This window comes from Lycium barbarum, chromosome 7 (genome assembly GCF_019175385.1).
Source record: "Lycium barbarum isolate Lr01 chromosome 7, ASM1917538v2, whole genome shotgun sequence".
Classification (NCBI taxonomy): domain Eukaryota; kingdom Viridiplantae; phylum Streptophyta; class Magnoliopsida; order Solanales; family Solanaceae; genus Lycium; species Lycium barbarum.
Window position 1 is genome coordinate 11256266 of NC_083343.1, and position 25607 is coordinate 11281872.

Sequence of the window (25607 nt, forward strand, 5' to 3'; positions counted from 1 at the left end):
TTTAACTTCAAAAACTGTTGCAAGTTTCAACTGATTTCATAACACTTGATGTTGAACATACTAACTATGTTAGTAACACAGCGATTTTGAATACATAGATTAAAATAGCTATCAAATACTATATTATTAATGCAGAATTAAATCCTGATGTTATTTATAATATAATAATGCATCTAACCACCAAGGTTATGGTGGGATGGATATGAGTTCGAGCCCCGAGTATGGAACAGAGATCTCGCTTACACAGCGCTAATCCAGCTTAGTCGGGGACCCAATACTGGTACCAAATACAGGTGAGAAACCAAAGAAAACATCTAACACAAACAAAGCCTATAAATATAAAGCTCCTCTAATTTTATTCTTGTCCAGCTTCAGCTAAGAGAAGTTTTTGAGCTTTACATTTCATCTCAACTCTGCATTAATCAAACAATTATCTACAAAAATGTATAATTCAACAAATGTCTATAGCCTACGACGTACAGAATCGAAGTAACTTCTTTCTGTACAAATCTTACAACAACAAAAACATATCCAATGATTCTTTTATCATTAGGAGTCCCTGTATATGGGCTGTGGTGCCCATTTGAGATGCAAGTTCAGTTTCCCTGATTTAACTCCATCTAGTTCAAAGGTTTCTTTATATTCACCTTCCATTAGTACTCTTGTCAATGTCAGTATGCACCTTCCCATGTAATCCTGCCAACAAAAAAAATTGTAAGCATTGGTACATTAGATATCCTCAGGAACACCATTATATATCTTGATCTATAGGATTTGTTCTTAAACAAATTACTTACATGGATCACCTTTGACCATTCAATTTACTATTACGAATAACCCTAATGTTTCAAAGTACTAAACCCTTCGGATGGAGAACCTTTTGGTGGTGAGCGCTTTACCCCCTTAGTTAACAGACCCAGCATGAATTTGAGTTAGTCGGCCAGTAGACTTCGGATATTGGATGGGTAAATGGAAAAAAGAATAATAACTATTTCCCACACAAGGAATAGCATAAACGGTGAAAATGATTTTTATCCCCCAACTTTGCTTTAAAAATCAAACCCCCCGTTCAACTATGAAGAATAGACATTCTCTCCCCTTTATCCTATGCAATGTCTATTTTACCCTTGACATTGTCAATCCTCAACCTACATATTACCTTTTTATATTATATAAAATTGATATTTTAAACCTAGGTATTTATAGATTTTATTTAAATTCATATTATATAGAATAATCCTTTTATGATTGGGATTTTAATATATATATATATATATATATATAGATATATACAAACACACACATACATATATGCATATTTAAGTTCCACTTCTCTCTTATGAGATATTGCCAATATATAAACGAGTTTTGGTTGTCATTAATGAAATATTTTAAATTATAATTTAAAATTCATTTCTAATATAAATGGATAATCTTTTAGGAATTTGTTATAGAATAAACCTTTATTTTTATTAATTATTTTGTATTACTTGCATTGAAATATATTTATAAAGTTATTATTACCTGTTATTTTTACTTGTATAAATAGATATCATAGTTTTGATTATTATTATAAAAAAATTATTATTCTCATTTATTTCATTATAGAACGGCATGAAGTTATATACTCAACTAGTATTTCTCACTTTTCTTTTTCCATCTCAACAATAATATTTTTTGTTTATAGGAAATTTATTACATAGATTAAAGAGATTAAAAAAACAAATCATGATTTTAAAGAAGTAAAAGAAAAAGAAGACAAGTTGATAATGTAAGGGTACAATAGGAATTTGAAAAAGTCAATTAGGATAAAGGGGGGAGAATGACTATTGTTCAAAGTTGAGGGGGGAATTTGATTTTTAGATCAAAGCATAAATATATCAAAGAAAAAAACAAAAAGAAAATAACAAAGGCCTAACCAGGAATATAGTCTAGTTGTTAATGTAGTGGAAGGAGAACCATGAGGTCTGTAGTTCAGATCCCAGTAGAAGCAAAAACACACTAGAGGATATCTTCATATCAAAACGAGGGCCTATCGGAAACAGCCTCTCCACCTCCCAAGGTAGGGGTAAGGTCTGCATTTATACTACCCTCCCCACACCCCCACTTGTGGGATTACCCTGTGTATGTTGTTGTTGTAGTATCTTCAAATCTGCCTAAAGCTTGAATTGAAAATCAGATATATTTGAGTTCAAGAGGCACGACACCTTCAATCAACCATAAGCCTTGGTGGGCCAAGTTACTCGGTACCTGTGTCAGTGGGGTGGTAGAAGGTACCCAGTGGAATAGTCGAGGTGCGCACAAGGTGGAAAATGCCAATGAACACATTTGTAATATCGAGGGCTAACTTTTTAATGTTTCAATTGCCAGATTGTTGCTTTTATCAGAACTTTAAGCCTTTAGATTTTCCAAAAAGATTCTAGAATGTCCCAAATCATCTGAAAACTCAAAACAAGGCATCTCAATGTAGAAAACTTTACCTGTTCTAAATTTAAGAAGAAATTAGCATGGATTAACGAGGTTATTTCAGCTCAAGAAAATCTCACATCAGGAGACATTGGTGTTTGAATAGATATAATAAGTACTGATTTATCAACGTTAATTTCGTAACAAGACCAACAGTAATAGGATAAGTATTTGGAATTGATTAAACAGAAAGATACTCTTACCTTTCCAAAGGTATCATGGTCCCAAACTTCTAGAATTAGCATATCGTGTAATCCATCCTCAACGACAAAGTCAAAAGTCTGATTCCACACTGGATTTAAACTTTCCGGTACAACCTAAAAATGAAAAGAATATTTAATCAGCATTAAAAGAATATTTAATCAGCATTATACATAGTTATTGGTTATGAGTTTAAGGAAACTACTTTAGAAAAGGATATTCTTGTTCGAAATATTAGATGGAAAATCCAAGAAGAGATCACAGCTCAAAAGGTCCTTTTCTCTACTTACCGAAAAAAGAAGGCAATGGACGAACATTTCTAACTCTAACTAAACATTTAAATAATAAGAAATGATACCCTGGTTTTGTTTTTGGTTTCAGTCTTCTTCATAGTAACCACAACATAAGGGTCAGCTTTCCCCATTAGATCAGTTGGGAACAGATCTTCAGCTGATATCACGGTTACAGAAAGTACACCTCGTACTATTATGTCCTTCCGCCTGTTGATTTCACCTCCATTTTGGGCAGATTCTTTTCCTTCTGCTCCACTTTTAAGAACCTTCTCCAGTGAAGTCATTGACAAATTAGGGGCAAAAGGGTTAGTAAACCCATTCTTCATGCCATAAGGACAATACAATAGCTCCAAGTGCACCTAAAGCAAAGATGAACGGAATAGTTCAGACAGAGAGCTAAAAATAGTAAAACAAAAAGGGCTGCCCAGTGCACTAAGCTCCCGCTATGCGTGGGGTCCGGGGAAGGGCCGGACTGCATGAATTTGTTTACATTAGCAAGTGAGAAATCGACATTTCTTAGCTCTCCTACACGAAAGTTTATTGGAGTGATTGAGATATCTATAATATGATTGGAGGTTTTACCGCAGTCAACTGTCTTGTTTAGTGGTATAAGTGGATTACATTGAATCAGCAATAAGTTTCATTCAAAAAAGGGCTGCCCCGTGCACTAAGCTCCCGCTATGCGCGGGGTCCGGGGAAGGGCCGGACGGCATGAATTTGTTTACATTAGCAAGTGAGAAATCGACGTTTCTTAGCTCTCCTACACAAAAGTTTATTGGAGTGATTGAGATATCTATATGTTGATTTGGTATTAATGACTAAGATTGAGATGTTGATTTGATATTGATGATTAAGATTGATAGCTTAATTTTAGGAATATATTGTATTGATGTGAATGATTAGGAATTGATTGTGTAATATTGTCTTTCCTTATTTAGTCTTAGAACTCATGTATAAGTACCCATTCTTATGGATTGTATATTCATTCAGAAATACAAGAAGCCCTTTCTTCTTGCTAAAAATCTTCACTATAATATGATTGGAGGTTTTACCGCAGGCAACTGTCTTGTTTAGTAGTATAAGTGGATTACATTGAATCAGGAGGGTGGGGGTGGGGGTTAAAGTCTGCAGGATCAAACTCAATAAAATTCACCTAGACTGTCTATGGCACTCAATCTACAACAATTATATGCAGTTTGATCTGATTATTGTTGAAATGAACCACTTAGGGTTCGTTTGGTTGATGGTTAGGAAGCGAATTATTCATGTAGTAAAACCAGCATAACTAGTACCGTGTTTAGTAGTATTTAAGTTGCTTTGTAGAAAATTCGGCACACCAACTAAGGTGTTTGGTTACCAGCTTAAAAACCCGCATAACTAATTGGAACAACTAATACAGGAATAACTAAATCCGGAATACTCCCTGCATTACTAATACCTGCACAACTCTAACCCGCAACTGTCAAATGGAATTGTATAGTATCTTTCTACTTTTCGTGTAAAGAAATAGGATTAGAAGATATAAATCAGTTTGTAGATTTATTAAAGTCTCTGTAAGTATTTCTATTTCCCATTTTTATGTTCCTGCTGTAACACTTTTGAAGGTCTCCAGCATGTCCTAAATGCTGATGAATACACAATTACCAGTTTCAAAAAAAAAAAAAAAAAAATTCTAACCCGCAACCAAATGACACCTTAAATTACTAATACTTGCACAACTCTAACCTGCAACTAAATGACACCTTAAATTATGAATTGATAGGTGTTTAAAAAAAAACTTTTTCTCCATCATTACTGATTAGTACTCCATTTGCATATATATGTTCCATTAAAATTGAAGTTGTGTGTACAATAAAGTTGATAGTACCAAATTCCAATAAAGAGAAGGATAACAGAAAACAAAAGGGGATGAAATTGTCACCTGGCCCCTATTCTTTTGGTCTCTCTGGATCTCCAAATCTTTCACCAACTTCAACCAGACATCCTTCACTTTACCAGGTTCAAGCTCATTCAAACGGATATGTGCACATCCAATTAGTTCAGCAGCCTGAAGCCCTTCATCATCAAATATCTTTACCACTAAGTGTTGTGTCAATGGATCTTCAACTATAAACTCGAAATGCTCATTCCACACTGGGTTCAATTGGTTGTTCTGGAAAGAATAATGGCCACTTAAATGTTAACTTGATAGGCGTATTGCCAAAACTCCTCCATAATAAACATATGAAAAACTTACAATTGTTTTGCTCTTCTTCATTCTATCTCGTACAGGGCGGACATATAACTCGGCAAAAGGATCAGATTTACCAATGAGGTCTTTGTTTGTTAATTCCTTTGCTTGGACAAGTTTCACCTCCAATACTCCAGTAGGCTTCAGTTCAAGGTCACTAATAACAACAAAAGTATTTCAAATAGAAAACTGTACCTCAGACCAGCAATGTTAGATAATTATAGAAGAAAGTCAAAGAATACATGCTTTATTCTTGATTCAGAGAAGCACAAGATTCGGTTAAAGGTAAGAATCATAGATATTTCTAGTAAATATTTTCCCTTGACAGGTTGACTCTCATAGGACTTTTAAAATGCAGTTAAAGTCCAAGTTTCGCATTAGAAATTAAAACATTTAACTTGTCTTTTTACTGTCAATGTATAGATAAACATCTAGTACAAAGTATAACTTTTACAGCTTCCACGAAGATATGAGGTCATTATGAAATTAAATATATTTAACTTTTCCAAATGGATAACCAAATGGAAAAATGGAAGAAAGTCATCTCAATTACTCTCCCAAATTTGGGGGATGTCTCCCAAATTCAGATTCCATGTTCTGACATCTTTATATTGAAGAAGTTTCTCATAAGATTTAATTAGAAAGTAAATGTGCTAAACTGGAACCAAAATTGGGACCGAAAATGACAATGTTTAAAGTTCCCTAAATAAAAGGAATACCTATAATCCCCAGGCAATATGGGAATAATTTTTCGAACTGGCCATGTGATAGAGTCTTCAATGGCATCGCGGATGGTGCCCTGTAGAGAAAAATTCAGTTAGTACACCTGAGTGGTGTCAAACCGTAAGAAGCATTTATAGAACTTTCTGAAACCATCAGGGCAAAATTGCACAAATTCAAACAAACGAACAGTTTGCCCTCCTATTCTTACAATTACAATGTGGACAGTGTAATGAAATGCAACAAGGGAATAAAGAGTTATTTTGCTTGAAAGTTTTCATCTTTACTCTCATTACATAATTGTCATTAATGTGCCATAGCTACATTATGAAACCCATTCAGAAAAAGAGATTCTGATGGCACTTTTTTTATTTTTTGGTTACCTGTCTAAATCAGTAAAGATGAAGTAATGTTGTTTGGCCGCTTACACTAAAAAGGAAGACATGGGACCACTTTATAGAACCTTACAAATAGTAAGAGCTCCGTGTTATATGGAACATCATTACAATAATAGTATGTGAATCAATTCCCATGGACCTAGTTAAATCAATTTCCATGGGGTGTGTTTGGTATGAAGGAAATGATACTTATTTCTGATGTTTGGTAAGTAAGCTGAAAAAACATCTATATCTAATCTAGGCAAACACTATAGGGAGTAGGGTGGGAGTGATGGGTGGTGAGTAGGAGACAATTAGCACGGAATGTTACTTATGGAACTTGTTTTCCTTACTCCGGAAAGTCATCTTCCTTAAACTTGTTTTCATAGAGAAGTATTTTCCAAAACATTTTGACCAACCAAACATGGAAAAATGTTTTCCTCTATACCAAACACACCCTTAATTTATATAACATTAGCTATATGGAAACAAAGATGTCTTATTGCTCACTGCATTATGCAAGATGTTTCTCACGAGAGATACTTTTTAACTTGTTCCACAGTTAGTGCCAAAATAGGCAGGAAGATTGAGAGCCGCAATTTCCTTGAGAAAGATGAAAAAGGCTATTTGTAAACAGATAAGATACCATTGTACTAATCAAATAGAAAATATCCTTGTACTAAATACATAGATACTTATTATTCATTCGGTTTTCCACCGTTCCAAGAAAAGAAAGAGGGAAAGCAATGTAAAGCTTGGACCGCGTCAGCATTATCCACTTCCAATAGTAAGAATATCTATGGGCCTTTGTGATATTTATTTAAGCTGCATCAGAAGTTATTGAGTGGCAAAAAGATTAGAGTAACAAAATTAAATGGTATAATTTTGGCCAAACCTCAATTGCATCAGAAATTCCAGGTATTGCTGTCATGTCACCACCAATCACTTTAAGCGTAAAATCCAGCTTTTTCTGCAGACAAGAATAGATTTTATTATCATTCTTTTCCTTACATAAGTTAGGAAAATGGTATTAGGTACGTAGGTGTGTGGCCATCCAGGTGAGCTTGCAATGTGGACCCTACAGGGCTACACCTCGACAAAAACCAATTACAGGATGACTAGTTTTGGATATGTTGGGTGTCATGCATGTCCATCAAGAAACAGATTTGAACTTAATTCTCCTTTTGGAGGGAAAAAAAAAAAAACTTAATTTGTAAACATTAACATCTAATCCACGAATCAGTTGGCTAATTCATGAGCTATTGACCAAGCTGGTGTCAGATAATCATCCAAATTAATAATTTACCTCTAAACCTTAGCTTTACATATAAAAGTTTCTCCTTCTGTATTGTTCAAGGAACATTCATAAGCTGACTTTGCAAGTGTATGTACACACCTGTATTATCAAATTATTCAGTGTGCAAAATAACCTTAGCGGGATTAGGGGTGTCAATTTTTATTTTTTTTTGGCGGGGGGAGGGCGGGGGGGGGGGGGGGGGGGGGGGGGGTGGTGTAGGGCTGAATTTGGGCTGAAAAAGCAGGTCATAATCCACCCCCACCCCACCCCCAAAAACAAATTCTTACTAAGTTTTAGTTTCTTTCTTTATTCTTTTATAGTTTTTTAGTACCTAAAAACTATTTTATTTCTTCATTATGGCTATTAACATACCAAATAAAAAAGACTTTTTGCAAATATTTTGACAAGATTTTTCATGGGTCAATTTGGACTACACATCAGCCCAATTTTTGATGGGCTGAGAAAATAAATGGGCGGGTCAATCACCAGCCCAAACTTGGATGGGTTGGGCGGGTTATGTTTTCATGGTCTAATTTTGCCACCTCCAAGCAGGATACAAGTGAAGTCAGAAGTATATATAACACCTTTTTCCTTAGAGAATAACAAACAGCTCCAAAGCAAGGAAACTCATCAACAAGCGGCCTGAAGATCAGCCTGAAAATCCCAGTAAATCCAATGTTTTTCACCTAAAACAGAAGGAGACGTTAAGCACAATGTGAAATAAAAAAAAATCCTGAGAAAAACTAGAAATAATAATGGAATACATTGGAAACAAAAAGAAAGTCAGAAGATAGGTAGCAAAATAAACATGAAAAAATCTAAGTTGCGCGGACTCTTCATTTTTGCTGCCGAACCCATGTCGTGCCGGTGCGGGGTGCAGGATTTGCGTGTTAGGTCCATCCACGTCCGATACTTTGACCAGAGTACATGGACAAATTTCGGGGGGAAACTGTGATTTTGATGTCTCCAAATAAAAGATAAAATAGATTTAAGACATGGGAAATGGCATACCTTCAATCCTTTTTAGCTTTTCCTCTTGGTCAATATTTGCTATTTATAAATATTTTCTTTCTCATAGAAAAGATGGATAATTTCTAAATTAATTATTATCATGTTAAATTTTTTGACAATTAATATATGTTTTTTAATGCCCATCTTGGAGAATGAAAGATTGAATTCTACAACATACACAAGTTTTCCACAGAATATCTCTCAAATTTAGAATATCTTTATCGCTCTATTTTATAATTTTGAACTTTTTTAGCTGAATCCCCGCACCCGTATCCATACCTGGATCCATACCCCTGAATCTTAAAATTTAGATTTTGCTGAATCCGACCCTCGGATCTGCATCCGTGTCGGATACCCACACCCGAGTCCGAGCAACTTAGGTTAAAATGGACAAGTTAAGAAGTGAAAATCAAGGGCAACCATCTAGTTCTTGAACAAGTAGACTCTATAGGGGAAAACGGAAAAAACTATACCAGGGAACTCTTGCAATATAGAATGTCTGATGGATGGTTAGGAAGACTTATTAATGGCCTTGTCTGTGAAGCTGACCCACAACCACGTAAACAAGAAAACCATAAACAGGCAAAAGCTAATCCTGAATACTTAACATTATACAAATATTGTTATTGTAGTAAGTAGCTACAGCAAATTGAATTCATACGCTACACAACAAAAAGAATGAAAGGGTTCAGAATACAAAGGTCGGCCTCAATTTGGATATCGGTTCCTTAATCCTTTTAAATAAAAAATGTAGATAAAGAATCAATTACAACTTCTTATAATTAAAAAATATTCAAAATATTCAAATAAATATGAAGAAGTTGTAGTCCAAGAAAAAGTTGTTTGCTTTCCAAATTATATATGATTTTATGTTTGCCATTCTAGATTTCAAGTTATGGACTTATGGTACATATGTTGGTTGTTGGTATTTTGTTCTGGGTCTTCAGAAAAGAGACCTCGTTGATCTGACACTGAATGTCTCCTAGTTTGCACTTCAAATGGCATGAGTTGACGTACATTACCACCTGATTGAAAAGTACATTTGAAGCTATAATTATACTGCTTATGTAAGCTATCTATGCTACATATTGTATTATCAACTTTATTCTGGAGATTTTTCTCTCGGGCTATACTTCGTTCCAAATTTATACTTGTCCGAGGTCAAGTTATGCTTTTTTCTATCATTCATACCCAAGAATGAGCTAACGAGGAGTTGAGGCTTTCTAGTGAACCCCACACTTGTTCAGTGGAAGTTAACGCTTTATGTATTTCAGATTTTTTTTTTCCCTAGATATTGTTTGAAGGAGAGCCCTGGAGCAACGGTAAAGTTGTCCCTGTGTGATCTATCGGTCACGGGTTCGAGCGGTGGAAGCAGCCACTAATGCTTGTACTAGGGCAGGCCCTTCCCCGGACCCTGCTAACACGGGATGTTTCTCTAGATATTGTTTATAGTTGTATAAGTTACTCCAAGATTGCCTCATGTACTTATATTGATCCTTGTTTCTGTTGAGTACTCTGTTGTAGATATTTATTTTTGCTTAAATATGCTCCATTGAAAATTCTGTAAAGGTCTTCTCTTGTTGTGAATATTGGATCAGCTGGTTTGCACGGTAGAAACGTGACAGTCATGGTCCAAGTTTGGGTCATGAGAATAATAAATACAGGCATAAAGATATCAACAAATAGCTGTAACATTATAAAGTAGAGTTATTAACAATGGAAACAAATTGATATATCAGAGGCAATTAGCATGTCAGCTCGAATTTAAGATCATACAAGTGTGGCAATGAAACAAAAATGTCACAACTCTGAGGAGCAGAAGCTATTTAACATAATGTTTAAGCTGCAAGTACCAACTAAATTACCTGCACTGGTAATGATACACCAACATATGTCTTGATATCGAGTACAATGTTTGGGTTCCCATCCCAATTCATCTCTAATTCCATGGTAATACCTTCACTTCCATCTTCAAGAATAGAAACTCCTGAAAGATAAAGACTATTATGTGTTTAATAGAATTGTCTTCTTCATCCTTTTGTCTATCCCAATCATTCACATTTTGACTTCTCAAAAAGACTACAGTACTGGAGAATCGTCATGACTACTCCGACGGTGAGGTTAGGGGTAATGAGTATCAGTTTTTTCAAAGGCGTTTACTCGCAACGCCCCAAGGCGAGGCGGGCTTCGCTAATAATGCACCTACGCGGACTGGTTGGGTGCAAGTATCGTGGGGTGTAAGTCCCAACCCTTGTGGCCATTTGCTTAGGCGTAAGTCCAACCTTCTGGCCATTCATTTGGGGCGTAAGCCCAGAGAGCTTTCCCAAACTGGAATTAAAATTGCTAAATAAGTACTAATTAAATACTCAAGGTCAATTCATGATAGATTCTCAAACCAAAAAAACTCAAAAGTCGAAGGCCTTTTTAACTGTTACCCCAGATTTTATAATCATTTCTCTTTGTCATTTACAAAGTAACCAAATACTCTTTGGCTTTTTCTTTGCAAAGTGCAAGCTGCAAAGTAAGAGCTTTGTCCTCCAACACTTTGCTCTGCCACGTGCTTCTCACTTGCAGGTTCACTCATCATGTCTCATTTTCGTCAAGTGTTTCTTTTTTTGTTGTCTTTTTATTCTTTGCAAGTGAGTGTTTTGTTTTGGAATTACTTTTGGCATCACTTTAGTTTAGTGTTTAGATACTGTTATAGATACTTTATTTCAAAAAATGCTTTATTTATGTTATAATGAGTATTGTGATTGATTTTCTGAACTATTAGGAAACAATTCTAAGTATGTTCCATTTACCATATTATAGGTGTAATGTAATGCAATTTTTTGGTCTTTCACTGAAAAAGAAATTTGTAATTGTCGTGCACATGTTAGCATGTTTATTTACATATATACGTTTTCCACAGCTTTATAATTTTCTTGAATTTTCTACTCTATTTATTTAATTTTACTTTTTTGTGATTTTGATGCCTCGCCCTTTGTCAGGTAAAAGGTCTCGCCTCAGGCCCACAAAACACTGATGAGTATGACTTTTGGTTAGGATAAAACTGGTCCAATGTAATTTCTTAGGTGGTCTAATAATGCAAAATTTTAGAATAATTAATTAAAACAAGAAATTTTCCATCCATGGAAGTTGTCAAATTGCTATCTTTTGGAGTAGTCAAAGCTCTCGGGCTGATCAAAGGGGAAAGTAGAACAACCAGATCAGGTAGGGGAAATAAAATCTAATATGTTATGCTCGAGGAAAAGCAACAAATAGAACAAAAAGAAAAGCATGACCTGCAATTTCTAACGATGAGCACAAAGCTTGATAATTTCTCTCTTTACTACTCCATGACCACTATTAACTCTTTTTATCCTTTTCAGGAAATATAGCCACTTATACTAGGAATCAACACACCAAGCACTCTATGTGCCCATTGCAATTTTTTATACATTGATTGACTGAATAAGCTAAATGTAAATCTATGATTTAAAAAAAACAGCAACTGGTTTAAGGAAAAGCATGCTTAAAGTCATTTAATACAGGACCAATATGGTGTAAGGAGTCATCTTTGTTAGGGAGAGTTGTCCCCCCCCCCCCCCCCCCCCACAAATCCCACCCCCAATGTGGATCTTCCGGCGAGAATCCGGATTTAGTCGGGCCCCAATGTGGGTACTATACACCGGGGGAGAAACCAAAGAAAATAAAGGATCAATAACATTTAAGAGATCTGTTCAAGAGGACAGAAATAGCAAATTAAAAGGAGAGGCAAGAAAAGGGAGCTGGGCCATCACTTGGAACAATATACTAACAAAAGAAAAGGGAGTTGGGCCATAACCAGGAATAATATACTAACAATAGTTGCTCCGATAAAAGTCCTCCAAGTTCTTTTCTTTTTTAAATACGATATGATAGTTTTTCAACTTAAGGAATTTAATACTCTAATGTGTTTTCAAATCATTTCTGTCTAATCTTTAAACTTTGTGTACCATCAAAGCAAAGATTGGACAAGAAGAGTATCATAGTAATATGAGAGCCAAAATGAGTAAAAGAAAAATGTAAGAAGATGTTAGCTTCTTTTACACAGTACATGGCAAAGTGTGAATTCAAACAAAGATGAATGAAAGCTAAGTAGCTAACTAGAGGTGGAGATAGATTTGAAGCTTATGAGTTCGGGATTCTCGCCCTTTTACGTTACTGAGTTCTAGATTAATATTTTGTACAATGAATTTCTTAAGACAAATATAGAGTTTGGACCAAAGTTACTGTGTCCGGCCGAACCCATATCTTAAACACTAGCTCCGCCCCTATAGCAAACTATATCTTCATGCAAGTTGAAGCTGCATTAAAGCTCAGTGGCCTGGATGCTGAGGTGGCACAAGTAGTTACAGTAGTTAAAAGTTACTTAGAGAGTTAGTTAAAGTGGTTAAGCTGTTAGCTGTGCAGTTAACAGTAGAATTAGTTACTGATTCCAGGATTTCATTGCATATATACATTGTAATCTTGTAAGAGCCTGTTTGGATGGGCTTATTTTAAGCAAGTTGGGGTAGCCCAACTTATTTTTTTTGGCTTATAAGCTGTTTTCAGCTGCTTTAGATAAGCTAAGTCAAACGGGCCCAATTATTTTTTTGAGCTTATTTTAAGCACAAAATGACTTTAAGCTGGCCACCCAAACACTCAAAAAAGCTGAAAACAGCTTATAAGCAACTTATAAGCCAATCCAAACGGGCTCTAATTCAATTGATTCATGGATCATAATACAAATCTCTACTTTCTCTCTCTAAACAACTTCTCTCTAATAGCTATATTCTCGGTTAATTCCCTGGTTTAGCAATCATCCTCTTCGAGTTTCATACTCCTAGATTAACTAATTCCACTCAATTATACTTGATTGCATCAATTGGTGTCAGAGCTTTCGATTCTCGTCACTGAAATCATGACCAGAAGTAGCGAAATCATGACCAGAAGTAAAAATCACGAGCACCCACCGGAGGAAATGGAGGATAAATTGACACAGATTCAAGATCAATTACAGAAATTGATGGAGGGTATGACTAACATGAATGATCGCAATCTTATGGCTGCTAAGGAGATGATGGAACTAAGAACAACTATAAATCATTTGAATGGGAAAGGAAAGGAACATGAAGTTAGAAGGGCTGAATCTTCATCAGTGGATAGGAACTGTTCTATTGAAGTTTTGCCAGAGACGAGGAGCGAAAATCATGCCAATCACACCCATACACATACTGGTAACTTCTTTACAAGATATTCTAGGTTGAAATTTCCCAAATTTTCTGGCCGTGATTTGAGAACTTGATTATATAAAGTAGACCAATTCTTTGTTATGGATGAAGTTCGTTTTGATCAAAGGGTTAAGGTAACTTCAATTCACTTAGAAGGAGAAGCAATTTCTTGGCATAGGTCATACATAAGAGCTAGGAATTCAGTTTTAGACCTCACTTGGACTGAATATGTATTAGCTTTGGATGAAAGATTTGGTGAGGAATTTGAAGATCATATGGAAGATTTGTTGGATGAGTTGGGTGGTGCAGTAGTGTTCTCTAAGATAGATCTTAGAACTGGTTATCACCAGTTGAAAATGACTGAAGCAGACACAAATAAGACAACTTTCAAGACTCACGAGGGTCACTATGAATTTTTAGTTATGCCTTCTGGCTTAAATAATGCTGCTTCTTCATTTTAGAGTATCATGAATTCAGTTTTTAAATCATTGCTCAGGAAGTCAGTCTTAGTTTTCTATGATGATATTTTGCTCTATAGTAAGAGCGTGACTGGCCATCTTAAGCATGTCAAAGCTGTATTTGAGCTAATGAAACAGTATCAGCTTTATGCTAAGATGGCTAAGTGTGCATTTGGTGTGCCTAAAGTGGAGAATTCAGGTCACTTCATTAGTGTTGAGGGTGTGTCAACTGATCCAAGGAAAATAGTTGCGGTACAAGATTGACCCGTTCCTACCAATATCAAACAGCTGAGAGGTTTCATTGGGCTTGCTGGTTATTACAGAAGATTCATCAAAAGATTTGGTGCTATATGCAGACCACTACATGACCAGCTCAAGAAGGATGGGTTTTTGTGGACAGATGAATCCACTATAGCTTTTAATAAACTCAAACAAGCCTTAGTTTCTGCTCCTGTGTTAGCCATGCCTGATTATTCTAAACCTTTTGTTGTTGAAACTGATGCTAGTGGTAAAGGAATTGGGGCTGTCTTGATGCAGCAAGGGCACCCAATAGCTTACATCAGTAAATCCTTGGCCCCTAGACACTAAGCCATGTCTGTTTATGATAGAGAACTGCTAGCTCTTATTTTTGCAGTTACAAAATGGTTTCACTATCTATTGGGGAGGCATTTCATTGTTAAAACTGACCAAAAGGCATTAAAGTACTTGTTGGATCAGCATATTCACACTGATTTCTAGATTGCTGGCATTTCAAAGCTTATGGCCTTTGATTCCTCTATTGAATATAAGAAAGGAGCTGAAAACAAAGTTGTTGATGCTTTGTCTATGCTGCTGAACTACTAGCTATTTCATTGTTGACCCCCAATTACTCTTTATTTGAGCAAATAAAAAATACTTGGCTTACTGATCCTGCTTTGCAGTTGGTGATTGCTAAATAGCAAGTGCAACCCTTCAAGTCCTATACTTGGAGTAATGGTCAGTTGAGGTGGAAAGGAAGACTGGTGGTTGGAGATGATGCTCAGTTAAGGCACAACATTATTGAATTATGGCATGCTTCTACTCAAGGGGGTCATTCTGGTATGGATGCTACCATTAAGAGACTTCAGTCACCATTCTTTTGGAAAACACTGATTCAAAACACTAGAGCCTTTATCAGCAAATGTGACATCTGTCAAAGGCATAAATATGATGCAGCTGCATCTCCTGGTTCGTTACAACCATTACCAGTTCCTGATGGAGTCTGGACTGATATTTGCCTTGATTTTATTCAGGGTTTGCCTAAATCCAACGGCCAGGAAGTAATCCTAGTTGTAGTGGTCAAACTGAGCAAATATGGCCAGTTCATGGCCTTGTCTCATCCCTATACTGCTCATTCAGTTGCACAATGTTTCTTGAATAACATTTTTAAGCTTCATAGTATGCCAGTCACCTTGACAAGTGATAGGGATCTAGGTTTTCTCAGCCACTTCTGGCAGGAGCTATTTACTTTTCAAGGTGTTAAACGGCAAAGATCTACTGCATACCATCCCCCAACTGATGGTCAAACAGAAGTTTTGAACAGGACCTTGGAGACATATTTAAGGTGTTTTTGCTCAGATAAACCTAAGGACTGGACCTCTTATTTACCCTTAGCAGAGTGGTGGTACAATACATCCTATCATACTACTATCAAGTGTACTCCTTATGAGGTCCTTTATGGTCAAAAACCACCTATACACCTTCCTTACTTGACTGGTGAAGCTAATTCTGAGATGGTGGATAGATCTGTTAAAGCTAGGGAAGCTGTTATCCAGTTGTTGAAGTTTCATATTGCAAGAGCCCAACAAAGAATGAAGGATATTGCAAACAAGCACAGATCTGATAGATGTTTTGAGGTGGGAGATTGGGTTTACTTGAAATTACAGCCCTACAGGCAAGTTTCTGTTGCTGTGAGGCCCTTCAATAAACTTGCTGCTAAATATTTTGGACCTTATCCTATTGATGCTAAGATTGGAGCAGTTGCCTATAGGTTGTTAGTACCATCTGATGTTCTCATTCATCCTACCTTCCATGTGTCATAACTCAAAAGATGTCTTGAGGTTCCTAATATCATTAACTATCCTCCTGTGTTCCACTGATCAAGTCCTTGCTGTCCCTTCCCTGAGGCTATACTAGACAGAAGAATGGTGAAAAGGGGTAATAAGGCTGTGAGTTGAGTTTTGGTGAAACGGACTGACATTGATGCTTCAAAAGCTACTTGGGAATACTGGTCTGAGTTGCAGCATAGGTTTCCTTCATTTCATCCTTGAGGACAAGGATCACCTTTAGCAGGGGGTATTGATGCAAGTTGAAGCTGAGTAACATGGATGCTGAGGTGGCACAAGTAGTTACAGTAGTTAAAAGTTAGTTAAAGTGGTTAATATGTTAGCTGTACAGTTAACAGTAGAATTAGTTACTGATTCCAGCATTTCATTGCAAATATACATTGTAATCTTGTAATTCAATTCATTCATGGATCATAATACAAATCTCTACTCTCTCTCTAAAAACAACTTCTCTCTAATAGCTATAATCTCGGTTAATTCCTTGGTTAAGCAGTTATCTTCTTCTGAGTTTCATACTCCTAGATTAACTAATTCCACTCGATTATACTTGATTGCATAAAAGAGTCACTTTAAGTAGTGTATACTATTTATTTCCTTCCTTTGTAACAATAATACACATAAATAGAAAATGCAAATGCGGAAGATCAGTAATACTAGTCATCATCTAACCTGTGAATTGAGGAGCAACAGTACCAAGAGTGAACTTGGACAATTTCAATGATGCCAAAATCATTGGCTTGTATTGTTCCAAAATTGGCTCCACACTTGATTTTACCAGTTCTGATGCTGCCTGAATTACAATTACCAGAACAAACTCACTCGCCAAAAAAAAATAAAAAATAAAAGGAAAAGACCCAAATTTAAAAACTCAAAGAAACAAAAAAAGGCTCATACCCAAGATATGAAAAAATCGATGGAAAATTGAAAACTAACGTGACCAAACATGCATGGACATTTAGACTAACCTCATCCACATAAGGCCAGATCTTTTCAAGAAGAGAATTAAGCCATTTCAACTGTAAGTGTTCAACAAAAAAAAATCACTTCATTTTCACACAGACATTAATCATAAGTATAAAAAGGCTTAATACATAGCCAACCCCTTAAACATGCTAGCATATTTCATTTAGACAATCGAACTAAACCTTGTTCCAATTGAACACTTCAACTTCTAATAAACTGTTCCAATTAGACACTTTCGATTCAAATTTTGGAACTCTATTTGCGTGTTTTCTCATGCGTCTATCAGGTAGTTAAGTTAATCATATATATATATGTCATCTCCTTTAATTATACGCATTCGCCTCAATAAGTCGTAAAACCCCAAGCATTTTCTACCTGAGGTTGATGCGTATAATTATAGGAGAGGACATATTTATATGATTAACTTAACTACCTAATAGACAAATGAAAAAAACACGAGCTAACCTTCTCCCAAAATTTGAACCAAGCGTGTCTATTTGGAACACTTTATTAGGAGTTGAGGCGTTCAATTGGATTAGGACTTAGTTTGAGTGTTTAAATGGAATATACTGACAAGTTTAAGGGGGTTGGCAATGTATTAAGCCTTAATCAAAAGTATCATAAAATTAGCATTAAAAACATGTTCAAAAAAAAAAAAAAAAGAAAAATCACCTTTTGCTGATTGGAGAAAACAACCCAAGAAGGATAATGCTCTGGCATTAAAATCTTTCTAGAATCTTCCACTGTCATTCTAGCAAACGCCGCAATTGTAGTAGCCTGACACAGTTCAATTCAACAACAACAACATACATAAAAATGCAACCAAAAAATTCAACAATAACATACCCAATGTCATCACACAAGTGAGGTCCCCCTGTGAGGTCTGGGGAGGTTAGTGTGTACACAGCCTTACCCTATCTTGGGAGGATAGATAGTTTGTTTTCAATAGACCTTCGGCTCAAGGAAATGCATTTCAAAGCAGTTCGATAAAAAAAATGACAAAAGTGAAGAAGCTATGGCAAAATACTAAGAAAGCATGAACAGTAACTACGACAAAACAATACGATAATCAAAGTACAAGAAATAATAACAAAACAATACGATAATCAAAGTACAAGAAATAATAAATGGTAACAGAAATCAAAGAACAAGAAATTAGAAGAGTAATACTACGACCACAAGTAATCAGGGGCGGAGCTAGTAAGGGTCCAGGGGGTTCATTTTGGTGGAAAAATACATGGTATATACAAGGTTAAAATTACTTTATATGTATATATATAGTAGATGTTGAACCCCTTGGCTTCTTAATGTATTTAATTCTTTATACTCTGTTAGAATATTTGCTTTCGGACTGCAATAACTTTGTTTTATTGTTAGTAATTAGTTAGTTAGAAGATATATTCTGCAGAGATATTCTAGGCTAGGTTAGTTAGAGATATACTCTGCAGAGATATCCTAGGCTAGTTTATGATTATCTTTTTTACTGTTTTTCCCTATAAATGCAGAGCTAAACATAGCTAAATAAAATAATTCTCTTTGACTGCATTGCAGTATATTTATCTCTCAGTATTTTTTTCTCTGTTAGTTCCTACTTTTCTTTGCTAAAAACCAACAATTGATATCTAGAACCATTGTCTTGAGGGACCTGTGAGTGAGATGGATCCTGAAAATAGCTTTTTTCAAATAGCTACTCCTGTCTTTGATAGTGAGAATTATCATCTATGGGCAATAAGAATGGAGACTTATCTTGAGGCTTTAGATTTGGGAGCCCGTGGAAGAGGATTATGATATTCTTCCGCTGCCAAATAATCCCACCATGGCCCAAATCAAAAGCCAAAAAAAAAGAAAAAAAATCAGAAAATTAAAGGCGAAAGCAACTTTGTTTGCTGGTGTGTTCACAACAATTTTCGCAAGAGTTATGGCTCTGAAAATAGCAAAAGAAATTTGGGATTATCTGAAGGAAGAATACACAGGAGATGAAAGAATATGAGGCATAAAGGTGTTGAATTTAATAAGGGGATTCGAATTGCAAAAGATGAAGGAATCTGAGACCGTCAAAGAGTCCTCAGACCGGTTTCTTGGCATTGTTAACAAGGCACAAGAACAAAGGAGGCTTATGAGGCAAGATGTTATGGCTGAAGGAGCCTTGATAGCCAACCACAGAACTCAAAGCAAAGTTAATAATTCAAATAAAAATTACCCACCTTGTCAGCACTGTGGCGAAAAAGGTCATCCTTCATTTAAATGTTGGAAGAGGCCAAATGCAGAGTGCAAGATCTGCAACCAACTTGGTCATGAAGCAGTGATTTGCAAAAACAAATCTCCAAAATATGAAGCAGATGCCCAAGTCGTCAATGAAGAAGAAGAATAAGAAGACCACTTGTTTTGGCAATATATTTTTCAACCAAAAAATCTGATTTTTGGATGATTGATAGTGGTTGTACAAACCACATGACATATACAAAAATCTTTCTAAAGAGTTTATGTCTACGAAAAACAAGAAAGTCAGAATCAGTAATGGTGACTATGTTCTTGCAAAAGGAAAAGGGACGATTGCAATCAAAATAGGTTCAAGTACAAAAATTAATTTCAGATGTTCTTTACATGCCTGATATTGATCAAAATCTATTAAGTGTTGGCCAGCTAGTGGAAAAAGGATTTAAATTTATATTCAAAGACAAGTACTGTCGAATCTTTGATGCCACTAAGCAGGAGGTTTTACGAGTTAAAATGAGAGGTAAAAACTTCTCATTTAATCCAACAAAAGATGAACACATGCCAGAATTTGTTGATAATCAGGAGCTGCAACTTGGAGATATGGATCAAGCTAACTGCAAGACCAAAGATGAATTGGCAGATTTGTTCACGAAGTCAATTCCAGCCAAGTCTAGAATTTGTGGTTCCAAAACCAAGGAGGAGCTTTAGGAGCCGTTTGGACATGGTTTGAAACCATGATTTCAAACCATAGTTTGAATCCATGTTTGGACATGTAATTTGGATATCTTAAGTTGTATTTTCTCTTATAGACATAAAAACCCACAAGTTGTGAAAACTATCAAAACATTCCCAATTCTTATACAATCTTACCAAATGAGCAATTCATAGTTCAGAACAAAATTAATACGCTACTAGAAGGCCTTTCTAAAAAATACAACATCAATTAATCAAATTTTAGTTCAATAAAAATGAAAATTTAAAATGAATAATAATGTAACTACTCTTTAATATAATCCCCCACATGGTAATGATGCTGGTAAATGGTTGATGGGAGTAATTGTTAAAAATATTTACCAACTTATGGGGTCTTTTTTTATAAAATATAAACTTATGGCTGGGTTAAGTTTTATATTAAAATTTTTGAAACCATGGTTTGAAACCCCAAAATATGCCTTTTTGGATGATTTGGGGTTTCAAACCATGAGATAAAATGCATGTCCAAACACTGATTTCATCTCATAGTTTCAAACCGCATGTCCAAACACCTTAGAATATTTGTTTTTGGACTGCAGTAACTTTGTTTTACTGCTTTTTGAAAAACTTTGTTTTACTATTAGTAATTAGTTAGTTAGAGACATATATTCTGCAGAGATATGCTAGGCTAGGTTAGTTAGAGATATAGAGCCCATTTGGATTGGCTTATAAGTTGGTCAAACCAGCTTATAAACCATTTTTAATTTATTTAGGTGTTTGATAAAATATAAAATAGCTTAAAAAAGTGCTTAAAATAAGCCAAAATTAAGAAGTTGCTCAACCCCAACTTTTTTTTTTGGGCTTAAAAGCCATTTTGTTTTGACCAACAACTTTATGCTTTTATGTCTTATATTTCTGTTAATTCCAATACTACCCTTACTTCTAAAAACTCTTTAAGCACTTTTATCCAAACACGTTACTGCTTATTTATAAAATAACTTCCAGCACTTAAAAAGTACTTTACGCACTTATGCTTAAAAGCCACTTTTTTCAGCTAATCCAAACAGGCTCATACTCTGCAGAGATATCCTAGGCTAGTTTATGATTATCTTTTTCACTGTTTTTCCCTATAAGCAGAGCTAAACATAGCTAAATAAAATAATTCTCTTTGACTGCATTGCAGTATATTTTTCTCTATTATTTCCTACTTTTTTTTTTGCTAAAAACCAACATACTCCCTCTGTCCCAATCAATGTGACACTTTACATTTTAATCTGTCTCAAAAAAAAAAAGATACATTTCCCTATACTTAATGATTTACAGCCACATAAATATCTATCCATTATTTTAGATCACAAGTTTCAAAATCCTTCCTTTATTTCTTAAACTTCATATCTAGTCAAACTAGATCACATCAATTGAGATGAAAGGAGTATTTTTGAACCCCTAGTAAAATTCCGGACTCCGCCACCACTAGTAATGAAACCACAAAATTCAAAAAAAAAAAAAAAAAAACTAGTAGCAAATGAAGTAGAAAGCTAAAAAGAACACCCTCTGTTCTTAATCACTAAGAATTCAAGCTAAAAGATCACTTAACTCAAATAAACAGAAATGAAGAACCCATTTTTGACTAACCAGTTCAGAACGACGTTTGGATCTTGCATTTTCAGATTTAACAAAACCAACTATTATACCAACTCCAACTATAATCCCAATTACAACACCCAAAACAAACGACATCCTTTAGCTCTTCTTCTTTCAAAGCTCCTCTTTGTTTGTTGAACTAGTACTTTTTTCTTTTCAAGATTCCAGTAAAAGAAGAAAACAAATAATAATGAAAAGAGACTAATGAAACATGTTTTTGTTGGGTTCTTTGCTAACTCTTGATGAAGATTAGTGGTTTAATGGAGGGACTAGAGTTTAAAGTCTTAAGTCTTAAGATTTGATTTTTTGAAGTTAAAACAGCTTTCTATGCTTTCTCCTTTCAATGATGTGGATTTACTATGTGGGCACCAAATTTTAAGAAGATATGAAAATAATTTTAGCTTTTTTATTTTTAAATATGATATACTTTTTGTGTAATTATAAGAGGTCGTTTGGTTATAGGAATTAGATAGGAACCCCGACTTAAATAGCACAAAAAAAAAAAAGTTGTACATTCAAATATAATAAAACACTTAAATCAAAACCCTATAAATATTACAAGTTTTAAAACTTGCTTTGGGGCACTTTAAAACCCCTAAAACGACGATCCAAACGTTTAGGTGAATTTCATGTAATGAGCCGACATTATTGTACGCAAAAAAAAATATTAAGTTTTATATAAAATATTGATATTTTGGGATTTTAAAACATGACTAATCTTTGCCCAAAGTATGAAAAAAAACGTGATTGGAAAAAAAAAAAAAAAAAAAAAAACTCCAACATTAACGCACAAAATTAGTGCGTGACTAATAATCTTCTCTTTTTTTTTTGGTGACCCCATTCACGCACAAAATTCGTGCGTGAAAGGCCAAAACTGTTTTTTTGCAGTTTGGTCCTTTCACGCACGAATTTCGTGCGTGAATACTACTTATGTTTTTTTTTTTTTGTACTAGTTTGGTTCAACTTTTTTTTTTTGTGTTATTTAAGTCGCGGGTTCATTAGATAGCCATCTTAGTACAAAATTTGAAATTAAATTTGTTTAGGGGTCGTCTGGTAGCTGGTTTGAATTATGCAAGTAACAATAATACATGAATTAGATATGAGGAAATTGTTTGTTCAACTAATTTTTTTCAAAATTCAGTAAAATTGGGGTTGTTACAAAATTAGCACTTGATGAAGATTAGTGGTTTAATGGAGGGATTAGAGCTTAAGTCTTAAGTCTTAAGATTTGATTTTTTGAAGCTAAACAGCTTTCTATACTCTCACCTTTCAATGATGTGGATTTATTATGTTGGCACCAAATTTAAGAAAATATGAAAATAATTTTAGCTTTTTTATTTTTAAATAAATGTATGATATACTTTTTGTGTAATTATAAGAGGTCGTTTGGTTATAGGAATTAGATAGGTATCTTAGTCCAAAATTTGAAATTAAATTTGTTTAGGGGTCGTCTGGCAGCTGGTTTGAATTATGCAGGTAACAATAATACATGAATTAGATATGAGGAAATTGTTTGTTCAACTACTTTTTTTCAAAATTCAGTAAAATTGGGATTGTTACAAAATTAGCACTTGATGAAGATTAGTGGTTTAATGGAGGGATTAGAGCTTAAGTCTTAAGTCTTAAGATTTGATTTTTTGAAGCTAAGCAGCTTTCTATACTCTCACCTTTCAATGATGTGGATTTATTATGTTGGCACCAAATTTAAGAAAATATGAAAATAATTTTAGATTCTTTATTTTTAAATAAATATATGATATACTTTTTGTGTAATTATAAGAGGTCGTTTGGTTATAAGAATTAGATAGGTATCTTAGTACAAAATTTGAAATTAAATTTATTTAGGGATCGTCTGGCAGCTGGTTTGAATTATACAGGTAACAATAATAGATGAATTAGATATAAGGAAATTGTTTGTTCAACTACTTTTTTTCAAAATTCAATAAAAGTGGGGTTGTTACAAAATTAGCACTTGATGAAGATTAGTGGTTTAAAAGAGGGATTAGAGCTTAAGTCTTAAGTCTTAAAGTTTTGATTTTTTGAAGTTAAACAGCTTTCTATAGTCTCACCTTTCAATGATGTGGAATTATTTTGTTGGCACCAAATTTAAGAAAATATGAAAATAATTTTAGCTTTTTTATTTTTAAATATAATATTCACTTCCCTTACTTTTCTTTTTAGTCCGTTAAAAAAATAATATCTCTTCTTTTAAATATAACAAGTCATTTAAATTTAAAACCCCAAGATTCAAAAATCTTATTTATTTTTTTAAACTCTGTGGCACAAACGACATCGTTTAGCTCCTCTTCGTCTTCCTCTTTCAAAGCTCCTCTTTGTTTGTTCAGCTACTTTTTTTTTCAAGATTCAGTGAAAGTGAAGTTATTGGAGAAAACAAATACTGAAAATTGTTTTTGTTGTGTTCTTTGGTAGTGGGATTTTCACAAAATTAACACTTTTTTGAGGCATGAAGAATGTGGTATTTAATCCAAAAAAACAAAAGTGGTATTCTTTTTTAAACAAATTAAAAAGAAAAATAAGACAAATAATTTGAAACAGGGAAAAGTATATTTTTTTTTGTAATTATAAGAAGTCGTTTGGTTATAGGAATTAGAGTTATTCCTGTATATAATTTAAAATTAAATTTGCTTAGTATTTGATTGTCGATTATCATAAGGCTTTATACTAAAGTTTTGAAATTTTGATTGTTCAACTACTTTTTTCAAGATTCCCTAAAAGTGAAGCTATTGAAGAAAACAAATACTAAAAAGTGTTTTTGTTGTGTTCTTTGCTAGTGGGGGTTTTTCACAAAATTAACACTTTTTAAGGCATGAAAAATGTGGTGGGGGAATGAAAATTAGAGGATTAATGGGGAGTTTAGAGTTTGGCTTAAGATTTGGTTTTGATTACACTCATTTTTTGAAGTTAACACCTTTCTATACTCCCTTCTTTCAATGAATGTATGTGAATTTATTACGTGGGCACTAAATTTAAGAAATATGAAAAATACTTTTTAGTTTTTCAATTTAAATATAATACTCACGTCGTTTTAATTTGTGTCTTACTTTTTTTTAGTCTGTTTAAAAAGAATGTCGCTTTTCTTTTTTGACAACGCTTTACTTTCAATTTTATACATGATATGTTTGAGATCATAACATTAACAGGCATTTTGATACATTCTACTTATCTTTAATTTAAGACCATAAGATTTAACAGTTTTCTTACTTTTTAATATTCGGTGCCAAGTCAAAACATGACAAATTAATTAAAAAGAAGGGAGTATAATACTTTGTAATTATAAGAGGCTGTTTGGTTATAGGAATTAGAGTTATCCAAAAAATTTGAAGTTAAATTTGTCCAGTATTTGATTGTCGATATTAGCTAAAATCTCATAATTATAATTGGGATAACTTTATTTTGAACCAGATGAATCCTAAGATTTATGAAATTTATAGTATTAGGTGGTTATGAAAACATTTCTTTAAAGAAAAACTTATGAATTGCTTTTAAAATTTGAAAAGGATCATTGTTTAGACGGGATAAGAATAATTACAATCACATAAATAAATGAATATAAAGGGAATAACACATAAATGAATATAAAGGGAATAATATATATTTTATTCTGAAATATTAAGATCAATGTACTTCAAGCATAATCAATAAATGTTTTTCTTATTTTATTGTATTCATTCTGCTTTCCAAAGGTTTGTTTGGGTTGT

General features: G+C 34.2%; 1 protein-coding gene across 1 annotated transcript; it reads right to left on the reverse strand.

Moving 5' to 3' along the window:
• Positions 1-105: 105 nt before the first annotated feature.
• Positions 106-22242, reverse strand: LOC132603116 (synaptotagmin-5-like). Its single transcript, XM_060316014.1, has 13 exons — positions 21880-22242; positions 18007-18111; positions 17337-17387; positions 17041-17161; positions 10461-10582; positions 8169-8270; positions 7183-7257; positions 5910-5989; positions 5197-5347; positions 4882-5112; positions 3026-3319; positions 2670-2783; positions 106-696 (listed from the first exon to the last, which is right to left on the reverse strand). Exons 1-13 carry the CDS (start codon positions 21982-21984, stop codon positions 550-552), a joined length of 1698 nt encoding a protein of 565 aa, XP_060171997.1. The 5' UTR covers positions 21985-22242; the 3' UTR covers positions 106-549.
• Between the last annotated feature and the right edge of the window lie 3365 nt (positions 22243-25607).